General features: G+C 43.9%; 1 protein-coding gene across 1 annotated transcript; it reads left to right on the forward strand.

Annotated features, from left to right (window-relative positions):
• Positions 1–16: 16 nt before the first annotated feature.
• On the forward strand, positions 17–5,817 carry si:ch211-195b21.5 (uncharacterized). The gene is made up of 8 exons (XM_035532929.2): positions 17–380; positions 728–813; positions 1,355–1,844; positions 2,324–2,975; positions 3,394–3,470; positions 3,677–3,770; positions 4,321–4,439; positions 4,873–5,817. The coding sequence occupies exons 1-8, from the start codon at positions 168–170 to the stop codon at positions 5,269–5,271; spliced, it is 2,130 nt and encodes a 709-aa protein (XP_035388822.1). The 5' UTR covers positions 17–167; the 3' UTR covers positions 5,272–5,817.
• The last annotated feature ends 8,316 nt before the right edge of the window (positions 5,818–14,133 follow it).

Below are 14,133 nucleotides of genomic sequence, written 5' to 3' on the forward strand. Positions count from 1 at the left end.
TGTGTGTGTGTGTGTGTGTGTGTGTATGTATGTGTAACGGTATGGGCCAAGCACGGAAAGCTAGGCTGGCACTAGCCTGCTAGCTGTATACTTCACTGCTTAGTGAGATAAGCAACTGTGCTGCTGTACTACCGAACAGTGTTGTTCCGAAGCAGCTAGCTTTCAAAATGCATCGCGGAGCGTCGACCCCGGACTACCACCGAGCCCGTTTCCCGCAGCCGTATGGTCAGCCCGGCGGAGCGCCTTTCCCCTTTAACCGTGCCGCCTTTCCCCCGTACCGGGCCGCCCTCGCTCCTCCTGCCTTCTCCAGCTCCCTTCCCGGACACCCGCCCGCCCCGCAGGGTCGCCCCACACTGCCGAAAACAGATGCATTTTACGAGGTGACGAGTCTCTACTCACTTGGTCTTACTGCGTTCTCTTCTTCCAGTGTGTCTGTCCGGTGTATCTATCCGGTGTACCTGTTCACCTCCTAGTCACTTTGATTACTTTCGATGTAAAGAAAACCAACCGTAGTTGACAGCTCCAGTAATTGAACCTGGCTAGCTAGGATAGTGAAGTACCCCTTCTTGCTAAAGAGCATAACACAGCATCAGTTAATATCATTATTTTCAAAACAGCGCACGACACAAAAGGAAAAAAAAGTGTAGTTATCAAACCATAAAATAGTGTATAGGAAGAGAATAATGGGTGTGAAATAAGGGCATTTTCACACTTAATGTTTTACCAGGTAGCCCCACCAAAGCAGTTTCAGCACAGTCATCCAGCCCAGGGATGGAGCACTCCACAGACAGACCTGCAGAGCTTGGACGTGAGGTACCCAGCCGTAGTCACTAAGTGATGTGTGATCTGTTAGTTGTGTGGTAGGCAGAGGCTAATGCTTGGTATGTGTGGTAGGCAGAGGCTAATGCTTGGTATGTGTGGTAGGCAGAGTTCCAGGAAGTGTGCAACTCTTTAAATCACTGAGGTGCTAGCGAATGGGTTTGCACACTTCATGGTGTTTTGCCGAATTAATTCCTGTTAATGTTTGTCACCAAAATCGACTTTGTCATCCCTTCTCACTTCAGACATGCTGACTGAAGAACATCATGTAGTTTCTCCAGGATATGGTGATACATTTAAAATGACACAACAGTGCAAATACAAGAAATACAGACAACAGTGAAACTATCTAGTACATACAATAAACCCACACTATAAACTGTACACAATACTGTTAATAGTAAAGGTAAGTAATGTGTAACTGTTATTTGTTCTAACAGCTACATTCTCATGCTGCTCACTGTGCTTTAGGATGTAGTTTATTATTCCTGAGTCAGAATCAGTTTGAAGAAATCTCTTGGATATATTTTTACAGGAAAAAAGCAGAAGAATTCCTAAGAATCCTGGAAGCCCAAGACAGACTCGAACTGTCCACTGAAAAGTGTTCCAGAAGGGAGGATGACGATATTAGGGATGCCGGCTCCAGTACGCGGAGCAAAAGCCGAGCGAGAAGCCACACTCGCAGTAAGAGCCGGCACTGGAGCAGGAGCCAGAGTCGGGGCCAGAGCCGAGGAAGTAGTCGAAGTCGGAGCCGGAGTCGTGGCAGAAGCCGTCTGAGGGCAAAGAGTCGTGCCCAGAGCCGCAGCCGCAGCCGTGGCAGGACTGTGGTGAGGAGTAAGAGCCAGCCACGATCTGACACCAGAAAGGACCCTCACTGGAGTACCAAAGAATCCAGCCACAGCGGTGCCAGCACAAGTGGCCGAGGGAGCCCACCAGACCTGCTCCAGGGCCTGAAACACGTCCTGCAGAGCAAGGACCTTGAGCAGCATCTTTCTGTGGTGAAGAGCGCCCTATTGAGGAACCAGGTAATGATTTCTGGAGTGTAGCCCAATATATGGTCAAACACACATTCAATTCTGATTATTTTGTTCATTGGAAAGATTTGTACATATATTCATCAACAAAGGTTTTGTCTTCTTATTGTGTGAGCTGTTCCATGATTTGCTGTTAGAACTCCTTACTGTTTAAATCTCAGCATCATACAATGCCATAGAAGAGTCCAAAACATGCTATCTTTTATTAATATACAATAATAAGAGAGAATTTTTTTCTCTTTCCCAAAAGTCTTTGTCTAACATTGATGTGAAGGCCCATATTCTGTCCTACCTCTCTTTTCCATTTTCTTTACCGTGAAGCCCATGATCTCCATTCCTGAAATTTAATTTTTCTATTGTGATTTTTTTTTTTAAATGTTGAATCTTTTCATAAGTGTAATTATATTGCTGATCCCTACTTACTCATCACTTGATATGGTAAATATTTATTTGTTTATTTACTTTAACAGATCTTGGATGAAGTGCAAGTAAAGCAGGAAAGTCAACCTGTGGCGGAAAGCTTGCAGAAGCTTGCAGAACTCCCACAGAAGCTATGGGAACCCGAAGCACTCTCTGACTTTGCCCAAAGTACTCTCCTTCCTCACGAGCGGGTCAGTGGGGGCGGCAGTTCTTTCGCTCGGATCCTGTCCTGGGACGACCCCAGCCAGCAGCTGGAGGTCAAGCCCATGTTTCCAAGCATTGAGGATGAGGAGGAATTCCTTTATGGAGAAGAAGAAGGGAAGACGAAGCCCCAGGCTGTCACTGTACCCTTAGCCCAGAGCAGGCCTTTGCAATCCCCCATGGAAAGTCTGCTTTCTTCAGCAGAGTCTCCATATCTCAGTAAGACAGTCCTGAACCAGGGCCCAGGGTTTCAGGAGCCCCAGGTTCAAGCCGTGTCCAGCCGGCAGCCTTTGGCCTTAGACCCCACCAGGGTCACCACGGAGGAGTGCGAGAAGGTAAAGAACCTGCTCAAGACCATCGGGTTGAACCTGGGCATGGCAGACATCAGTAAAATGGCAGCTAGGCTGAAACAGAAGCAGGCGGAGCAGAGAGGGGCTCCGCCCACTGCGGGGCTAGCGATCCTCAGGCCGGCCCTGGAGACCATGCTGTCTGTGTCTAAAGGTAGCAAACCCGTAATGAGATACAGCCACACTCCCGTAGACACACATGCCCCACTTATTTAAGCATATTACACTTGTATATAGGAGGTAAAACAAAATGAACTAATGTTGGTTAAGAATATTAAGTGAAGAAAATGAAATAAATGGATTCAAATATTTTTGAATCTGTATAATCAAGGTGAGTAATGTGCCTTCAGTATCAAATTTTGTTAGGAAAGTTCAGGTTATAATTCACATTATAAATACACAAAAGTCTTGTGTTGAAGTACGTTGTAATATGAATGTGGATATTTAGCTAATGATAGCTGTGTAAAAACTCATATATTTGTATCAGATTTTCATTTGGGACTCACTGAAACCCTTAAATGGTTTGGAAGCATCAATGTCTCTTACAAGTCCGGATTGTCTGGTTTTTTCAGCACCCAAGTCTGAGGACAGCCGGAGTAATCGTTCTGGAAGCAGCCATTCCCACAGGGACTCTGACCGCACAGAGAGGGTAAGGCCTCTTCCCGGCCTGGTCACACTTGGAGAAGTGCAGCCAATGTTCTGCTGGTCTTTTCTCCAGCTCCCCTAATGCCCTGGTGGTTTTGGTCTTTGATGGTGTTTTGTGTGTATTTTTCTTTTAGAAAACTAAATGCACCGATATATATGATTTGCTCGACTGTGCTGACACCACAGTTGTGTGTGTGTGTGTGCGTTTAGCGGCGTGACGAGAAGGAGAGGAGAGAGAAACAGATCCACATGAAGCGGAAGGAGTACCTGGTGAAGGAGCTGGAGGGACTGCTCAAGCAGGAGGGTGTGTACACACACACACACACACAAACACACACACACACACACACACACACAAACACACAAACACAAACACACACACACACACACACACACATATACACACACACACAAACACACACACACACACACACACACACACACACACACACACACACACACACACACACACGAATGAGAGTAATGTAACTTCACATACATTGATGCTAATCTGTCTGTATCAGCAAAATAAAGCATAAATACAGACAGTGTTTATGGATCATGTGGATAGCAACATTGCTAATAGCCATGCCATGAAAACCCCTGTGACTGCTGAGTAGAATGGAAAAGGAAACATGAGCTATTTGATTATATGGGCAGGAAATGGCCGTCATTCTAATATCGAAGAAGTACCAATGTGGTACCAATATTTTTGTGCTGCAGGCATAAGACGCATTTGATAACCAGATTCAAACATTCTGTAAGACTTTTAAAAGTGTTTGTGTCAGCTAATACATAATGCAAGGCATTTCTTTGTTGAGCTTTGATAACGTCCATCCATGTTACCATGGCAGGATCGGGAGACTTGATCCCAGTGATTGGTTTCTTTTGCCAGCGGTGTGAGGAGTTCTTCGGGGACCTGACTAGTGCCGAAGGACACGGCGCCTGCCACGAACGGGACCCCATGCAGAAGGTCTGACCCCAGATGAGCTGCTTCCCACTCCACTACGACATGAGACATGTGCTTGTAATGTTTTCTCTTTCCAGAACAGCTCCAACAGGGCTGACCTCCATGACTCACAGGCTGACTCACATAACAATGGGCTGCTTGTGCTGTTTTTGTCTCAGCCAGTACAACCCTAAGCCTGTAGGTTACTCTGGAGAAATACAGGTGCTAAATGAATAAATGTGAATGATGGAGCTATAGTATAAAATGCTTTACCCCAGGGATCCAGGGCATGAGAGCAAGGGTGACTATGGTGGCTAGTGTTAGTAGGGTGAGTAGGACAAGCAGACTGTGTAGGAGGAGGCTTGGAGATGTCTGGTTTAAGATGGTTGGATGGCTGGATTAAGATGGTGGGCGGAGCAGAGCTCTCACGTGTTCAGTATCTCTCCTCTCTCTTCAGAAGGCCGTGCAGGAACAGCCCAAACGACATAAGGACAGTAAGAAGTGCGGAGAGCCCCAGCCTGGCCAGCACCCTGCACCGCTACCACGGGATGGAGAGAGACCCCTGTCCAGGGACGCCAGGCCTGCAGAGTCACGCAGCCATCGAGAACAAGAGCCTGGCGAGCGCAGTCCAGACAGGAAGCGTCCGAAGGACAAGAAGAGCCCACCCTCGTTTTCCTCGCACGGGCGGGACAGCAAAAAGACGGGTGAGGACAAGGGTCGTAAACAGGAGGGCGGAGAATCTACCAAGAGCGAGAAAAAGAAAAAGAAAAAAGAGAAGAAAATGAAGAAGAAGGAGAAAAAAAAGGAGAAGAAGAAGGAGAAAAAAAAGAAGGCGGAAAAAGCCGCCAGTGAGTAGAGGGCCTGTGCGGCGCTCCAAACGCTCGCGGCCTCACACGGGCCGGACGCTGGCGACGGGACGTCTGCGTGCCACTGTGAGCCTGCCAGGAGTTCATCTGGTACACCTTCATCTTCAGCTCGCTGTTCATCAAACTACCTGAATGGTTCAAACATCATTCAAGATTCTGAAATGACAAAAGAAAACAGTTTGTTGTTAACCAGACTGGAGTTGAGGGGGTTGTGAGAGCCACAGATACACACACGCATACACAACACGCATGTACAGCACACACGTTTATAACACACATGCGTCACACATACGTCACACACACAAATAACACACGTACAGCACATGTACGGCACACGTATATCAAACACATACAGCACACATACAGCACACATACAACACACCTACGGCACACATACAGCACATACATAAATCACACGTATATTACACGTACGGCAAACACACTTCCCTTTGAATTATAAGGTGCTACATTGCTGCTTTTGTTTCTGTTCTCAAAGGGTTTTTTGTTCTGAAAAATAAATGCTGGTGCTTAAAACAGTTGCAGGCAGTTTTCTTATTACTGTTCTCATCACAGCAGCAGGTCAGATTCTGCAGAACTGAACTTGCTCTCTCCGAGGTTCTGAGTTTTCTATCACTGAATAGAAAGTACATTTGCAGTAGGCTGACACTGGAGTTCCCTTTACTGAAACAAAGTGGAGACAGTTATTGGGCCAATAACACTTTTCACGGAATAATCTGAATTGTGTTGACCATGTTTCTTACTTTACATTAGAAGTGTGCAGCCAACTGAAAATTGTTTTACAGACACAGCCACACGCACAAGCATAGCGCAGCTCAATTTTTATGCACCAGTGATTAAATGTGCAAGTGTGTATATGCAAGTTTAAATTATTATACACAAATGTAAGTAGTATGTATGTGCTTTCATATTTATTTTCATATTTCATGTTTCATATGTATGTGAAAGTATTTACTATATATGCGCAAGTAGTGTGCGTGTGTGCAAGTGTTTCCCTGATTTCTCCCTAATCGGCCCCTCATAGTTCAGTAGTAATGAGGCTAGTTAGATTTTACTCAGAATTAAGTACACTTTGGGATGTTATATATATATCACAGTTTCCGGTGGTAAGCCATACATGGTTAATCAATCAAGGCTGAGGAACCTGTTAGATTCACTGTTTTAATGACAACTGTTTGCATTGCCAGTTGTTGCTATAGCAGCAATGAAATTAGGAAATTCAGAGAAAAATAACTCATCTACACTCTTGGAACTTTAGAACCCCATATTTCCTGTGGCCTAATATCACACATATAGGGAGTCCCATGAACACCTTTACAGATCAGTCTGTGGAAAGACTGAAGAGGACAGAAAAAATGAGCCGTTTCTGGAGATGGTGTGCTGGAGGCATCAAGAATGAATATACAGACAAAGGATGTGGAGGGTAAATGTAAATATAATGCCACTCAACCTGCAGTTGCTGGTACTGCCACTCACACCTGCAGTTAAATTCCTTTTTTGTCTTTTGCTCTGTGTTGTCACCTCTCTCACAATAATTCATACTCAAGGTTTTAGAAATCGAATTTTTTTTGGGGGGGGTATATGCCATTTCCTGTTATTTGTGTAGAATACATACACTTTAACTCTGGAATCCACACAGTTTTATAAATGTGGTCACCGAATAACATCAATTTATTTCTCCACTATCTCGCTCTCTAATTTTAAATGTCTGTCTGTCTGTGTCCATCTGTTTGTCTTTCTGTGTGTGTGGTTCTGTCGGTAGCGGGGCCTGTGGCTTGATTTGAGTGTTTCCGGTGTGAGAAGCAAGAGTTGGAGAATCGTTTGTTGGAGCAGCTGAAGGAGCTGAGGGTGCAGAAGCAGAAGAAGCTCCAGGTTCTGCAGGAGATACTGCAGCATGAGCAGCAGGAGGAGACAGAGCTCCTGCAGAAACAGCAGGAGGAGGAGCACAACAGATCCACCAAGAGTAAGTCCTTGTCATGGACTGCTCCGCTCCCCACTAGTCACGTGGTTCAGCCCGCCGCGTGCAGTGGGAAGTCTTTGTTGTTGTCTTGTTTGTAGCCACGCCCTCCTTGTTAGCACACACCTGCACATGGTTTAGTGTTGTGCGTCTATATGTATTTAAACCCCCTGCTGGTGTGTGCAGGGTTGTCAGTTATTGATCGTTAGTGTTTGTGTTCACAGTGCCTTTGTCAAAGTTCATGTTAGTTGTCTGTGTATTCATGTTTACCATTTATGTTATGTGTGAGTGCCATTGTCTTCTGTGTTTTTCAATAAATGTCTGTCTGCATCCTGCTCCTTGCCCTGCGGCACTCAGGCCATTACAGTCCTATGGAAATGCAAGAATGCTAACATAGCTTATAATGAATGTTAGCCTTAAGGAGATAGTAAAAGTGATACTAATATATGTTCTATGTATAGTAGTATATATAGTATGTTTTATATATCCAGTAGTAATTATACTTGCTCTGGCAGATTTGAAGATGGCCTATGAACAGGAGAATAAATCTATGGAGGAAGATCTTGAGAAGCTCAGACTGTCACTGCAGGTAGAGATCCCTTATAGTGTCAGTACACATCCACCAGTACCTCCACCTTTCACTTATAGCGTCAGTACACATTCAGTACACATTCCCACCTTTCCATTGTTGTGTGTGAGTGAGAGTGAGAGTGAGTGATACCAGCCCATAGAGGAGGACATTAAGAGTCTGAAAGTGGCTCTGGAGAACCAGGAGATCCAAGATCAGCACGATCATCTGGTAAAACTATATACTCTGTATGTAGTACCTGGTTTAACACTATACCCTATGTATGTTTTAAGTTGCAGTTGGCTCATCATAAAACATATACATGTGTATATCAGCATACTCTAGTCTGCAGATGTGAAGAAATTAAACAGAATCTGTATCTGTGTATATGTGTGCCCCTCTGTGTGTGTGTGTGTGTGTGTGTGTGTGTGTGTGTGTGTGTGTGTGTGTGTGCGCGCGCGCGTGTGGAGAAGCATGTTCTGGTTCTCCTGCAGTAGAATGCAGCACCAAAGGTGAGGAAAGACCTGCATGTGGCCAAATCCAGGTCTCTACATCTCTACACACATCAGCATGTGGTATGAGCAGGACTAAGACCTTTAAGGGAGACCCCTTTAAACCTTTAAGGGATTATCTGTTCAGAACATCCTAAAAGATTCTAGGAAAGTTCTTAAGGTATGTTAGTGTTATTCAAATGAGTTCATGAAAGTTTGTAAGGGTTTTGTTAGGGTTGATTGAATGAGAGCATTCCAAATAACCTCTATAAGGCTTCATATCATAAGCTCTGTTAGCTTCACAGATGTACTATACCTGTAGCCTTTAACAGCAGGCTACACATCACACCACATCTCTTCTGCCCTCAAGCGGTTGGCGGAGTAGATCGCTAACCTACAGGAGTACCCGAAGAAAGTGGTTAGCGAAAAGAAGTATCTGAGCCGAACCAACGAGGAGCTGCTCTGGCAGCTGCAGACGGACCAGCTGAGCCCACAGACATCCCCCAACCAGTCTGCTCTACAAAGGCCCCCTGTGGACCCTGCCTCATGTGCTTGGTCTGAAGGCTCTGGCAGGTTTAGATTTTGTGAATTTACAATGGCAACCCTCACCCCAGTTGCCGTGGATGAGCAAGAAGCCAAGGGTGAGGCACTGGCTGGCGCTTGTTAAGCACTGCTATTGTTTCCTTTGATTACTGTTTTCCTATGATTCAGTTTTCACTGAATAAGACAACAACTATTGTTACTGAGGCAGGCTGCAATGCAGGCATTTTAAGATAATATGACCCAGGTATGTTCTCTGGACTGTCTGGGTCTTTTATAGATTTATTTTTTAATTCATGTTGGAATTTATGTATTTGTGTATTAGGTTTTGCATTGGTTTGGGTCAGGGGTCAGTCTTAGGTTTGGTGTTTACACATCGAGCCGGTTATCTATATGTGTTGGGGAAACAAGAGAAATGTACTGCCCTGCATGGGGCTTTTATTTTACTCCCCCAATATTAGTGATTAAGGGGTTTGCCAGGTGTATCTCTCTCCATGTGCCTGTGAAATGTGCTTTAGGGAGTCACATTATTGTGCTTAGGGGTTTGGGTCAAAGGGTCGTTTTAGTTAATGTATGGGGAATTTGTAGGACACGTCATCAGTAGTGTACCTCAGAATCATTGGATGTTTTGGCCTTTCAAACACTAGGCACCCTCCTCTGAGATGGAGAGATTTCCTACAATTCAAATGTTAATTTTCAGAAAGATATCAAGCTTCTACTGCTTTGGACTCCATGGGCGGGCGGGGGGGGGGGGGGGGGGGGGGGGGTTACACCAATAGCGGACTGCCTCCTCACCTTCCACAAGGTCCCAGAACAGCCAGGCTTCTACAATCAGTGCTCCCTCGACCGATCTGTTTGTTAGCTATGGAAGAGTCTATTTTATTCATACATTTTCGATTCTCAGTTATCTCCCTCTCTGTTCTCTATAGGAATGATTGTAGAGGAGATTGACATCTTTCTAATGCAAAAAACCACTTGATTCTAGGTGCTACCATTCCTGAGATATTAGTTTTCAAAGTCTAAAATAACAGATTGTTTTCAATAGGCATTTAACCAACAAAACTTTCTAAAATGCACTTAGGTCTCTAACGTTTAATTTACTACCATTTTTAGGGTGTCACAATCCAATTGTGGTATAAACCAAGAATGTTTTTCCTAGACTAGGGCTCAAAAGTTAGGAGGGTTGTATAATTTACTTGCCCAGGGGCCCAACAGTGGCATCTTGAACCAGCAACCTTACAATTACAAGGAAAGTACCTTAACCACTGAGCCACCACTGCTGCACACAGTAGGAGCAGACACAAGGTTTGACAAAACTTGAAGAGGGCCACATACGGCACGTCCACATAATAATATTTTTGGACTGTATCCGATTGTGACAGATTCAACCCAGCCCAATAGTCTTACCACACCCAGGCATAGATCGCCCTCTCCTGAGTACTGATAGATGGCACCTGTTGCTCTCATCTGTTTCCTTTATAGCCTTCCATTTTCCTAGTCCACCTTGCGATGTATTGCTCCACTCAGATGTATACCAAGTGTTCTATTCCCCAGTTGCGATTCCTGGCTACCTACCTGCTTCCGTCCTAGACTACGCCTTGCTCCTAGCCCTTTGGATCACTCTGGACTCTGCCTACCGGTTTCAACCTTGGATTGGACTGACAACTCCTTTGCATCATGATCTCCCAGCTTCCAACACCAATCCTACCAACTCTCAACGTAACCCCTACATGTTTGTTTACTCTAATAAACTCTCGCATTTGGATCTATGTCTACCTTTGTCCTGGTGTTTGTGACACCCATAGACTTGTGTATAGAGTCGCAGATTGCAAATAACAACAGAGGAACTCCCTCATGCGTCTTTATCCATTTTAAAAACAGTATGTTCTCAACATATTCATTAATGTTTGGTGAACACACTCCAGAGCACCTTGGGAATTGGGGTGGTAAGCACTGAAGAATTGGTGCTGTATATCAAGTTCACATGTCACCTGGGAGAACAGGTGTGACGTCAAGTTTGTGCCTTGGTTGGATTGTATAACTTTGGGCAATCCAAAGGTAGTGCAGAACTTAATTACAGCTCTGCTTACTGTTTTGGATTTTAGGGATCAAAGGGAAATAGCCTCGAGGTACCTGGTAGTAGCACACATTATAGTCAATAGGTAGCAATTACCAGAACGGGAATTTGGCAAAGGGCCCACATAATCAACCAACACCCTTTCAAAGGGCTCACCAATGGGGCACAGGAATGGGGCACAGAGCAGCGGACGGAATGACCTGATTTGGTTTTCTGACCAACTGGCATGTATGGCATGAATGACAGTGTCTAACATCACTCCTAATCGATGGCCAAAAGAAATGTTGTAGAGTGGTTTTTCCCTGATACCTAGGTGTCCAGACAGGGGATGGTCATGGGCTAGTGATAATATGTGTGATTGGTATGACGCAGGAAGAACTACCTGGGCTACAAAGTTACACTTCTCATCAAAGTCAGACTGAACCCATGTCCTTAATAAAACACCATCTCAAATGAAATACGTGCTCCGATTAACCCGTCGGTTTGTTTTCCCTGTCAACTAACTTAAAGCAACGTGTCAGGGATTCATCAGATCTCTGAGCAGCAGCTAAGTCGGCCGACTCATCAGATCAGGTAACATGGGGGTGGTTGATTGTTGGGCACACGAATGGACACAACTACTTTCATGCCTGAGCGCAGGTTGGCACACAAACAGGAAAGTGATTTAAAACTAAGTTCCATACATAGCCATATAGATGGCTAACAGCTACAAAAACTGTAATGTGTCAAGAAAAGAGTGTAAAAAAAACTTAAGCCACAGGGACATTCACCATTAAAGAACATCAGGATGTTTTACAGGGCAACTGAGCTTTAAGGGTCTTGCTCAGGGGCCCAAACACAGTAACCTGTCAGTGGTGGGACTTCAAATGGCAACCTTCTGATTACTAGTCATGTACCTTAACCACAGAGCTACCACTGCATTTGACTGACTGCCACTGTTCTGGAAGGTAAAGGTTTCTCTTTATAAAGAAGTAGTAAGACAGAGATAATCCTGTTTACGGCTAAAGTAATCAGACAACTAATTCACTGTGTTTAATCAAACCTTGTCAATCTTACCCTAGAAAATCCCATTTTGGCTTTTGGACAATGTGGAAAAGACACACTGAGTAGGACAATGAAACACTGTATCTGCTTACATACAAATACACACACACATACGTCAGTTACGACATGTTCCAACAGCCTGTTCCTGAGAGCCATAACAACAGAGTCTCCATTCTCCCACTGGACCCCTCAGTTTTCTGCTTGATGTCTGTGTTCAATTTATCAGAATGTTGCCTTAATCTCTCTGGAGAGAGAACTGGTCTAAAACATTACAACAGGTAATAAATATCACAAAGTAAAACATTTTACTTGCCAACATATTAAAATAATGTCATTCTTTGTTCAGATTCTAAAGCAGAAATTGAAAGTCAAGGCTACTATGAACATTACACACACATACAGTCTAAAGTTTAAATAATGTAGCAATTTTGCACAAGTGCCAGTGTAAACCTTAGTTCCATTTCTCTGTATGACAAATGACATGCAGTGCCTGAACATCCTTCTCCTTTTCTGCATGCTGTGTGATGCAATGAGTGCTGATTTTTATGAAAACATATTTGCAGCACACTGTCTGTGTAAAGTACTTGAATGTACATAACAGATATGTGCACATGGGTGTGCAGCTCATCTGCCTTGCACTGTCCACACCTGCAGCAGAGCTCCCGAGCACAGTGATAGATGAGGGCCAGAGTTACAGGCAGCCCCGCAGGCCCGACAGGGACTCATCACTGGGATCAAACTCAGCTCACTCTCCTTCCCTGTACACACCTGCAGTGGCCAGCCAAGTTTTGCTCAACACTCAGCACACACAGCACCCAAGCTCAGTATGAGGAAATGCTTGACTGTGAAGAACCACACCTTCTTAATCAGCCCATAATGTTCCATGAATAAAACTATATATCTAAGGGAAGAGAATTAAAGAAAAGAAAAAGACAAAGGTCATATACAGCAAACTTGTAGCATTACCATCTGAAAAGAATGCAAATATAACAAGTTTAAAAGCAGTTTGTGAGAATTTTGTGAGAATCTGAAATCTCTACTCATGTCAAGCACCTTTGTGTTTGTTCTTTCCAGCAGGATGGATGTCATGTTTTCTGTTGGAGGCTGTTCACCTGTGACTACTCTGTAAATCCAGAAACAATGAGATTTAAGAATAATGTCAGGTCTTTCACTTCTTTTGTGCCACTCAACTAGGTGTAGCTTCCAGTAGGTTTTGCTGTTATTCTATATATCTACAAAATATTTTAGATAGTACTACATATACGTATTAGTTGGGGAAAACTGTACAGACTTTGGTAAATGTAGCTTTAAAATTGTTTCATGTAGGTTATGGCAGACATAAATCAAGCATTCATGTATATGCAAAACATTGATGAAAATATTTAACCATGTTCCTGCATTGACCAGTGGAGAACGTGAGGTGACATTGTAAAACACAGTAGGCATCAATCTGCGATTCAGTTCTGCTTTATATAAAATAGGATAAAGCATGCGGTCCCTTTGGAGTTCAATTACATTTCCAAGAAGTCATCGGTATGGAAATGCATTTGTGCTTAAGCATGCGCGCTTAATCGAAAACGTGACGAAAGAACAGCCTTTCTAAAGAATACTACATAAAGCCCAAGTGAGCTTTTATTTACATTTTCAGTTTAGCAAAGTTGGAGCTTGATTCACACTCCACACACACTATGGTTGCCGGGAAGACCCATCGCACTGCAAATCCATAAAGCATACTCATCAAAATGACAACACATGCGATACATTTCACAAAAGTGCAGCAAATACACAAAGCACATCCATCAAAATGACAACACAACCCGGTGCAACTTCAGAAATGCTGCAAATCCATTCACAACACAACAGAATTGCTATGTGCAGAAGACAGAGAAAAGGTGGAATTCTGAGACCAGCGCGAAGTCTTTGGGAAGTGAAAAGTACGTTTTTCAGTTACCATGGTTTTATCATGATATATGTGATACAGAATGAAAGACCGGCCTATTCGTGCGTATTTATTTATGATAGGCTGTACATAACGCAGCCTTAAAAACGATGATAAAAATCTCATTTAACACAATCCATGTTCTGTCTAAATATCTGGCTAGCTAGCTACTATTTTACAATCCCATTCAACCTAATACTGTGTAATACAACTCTGGT

The sequence above is a fragment of the Electrophorus electricus genome, chromosome 10, assembly GCF_041902795.1.
Source record: "Electrophorus electricus isolate QZ-2024a chromosome 10, ASM4190279v1, whole genome shotgun sequence".
NCBI classification, from domain to species: Eukaryota; Metazoa; Chordata; class Actinopteri; order Gymnotiformes; family Gymnotidae; genus Electrophorus; species Electrophorus electricus.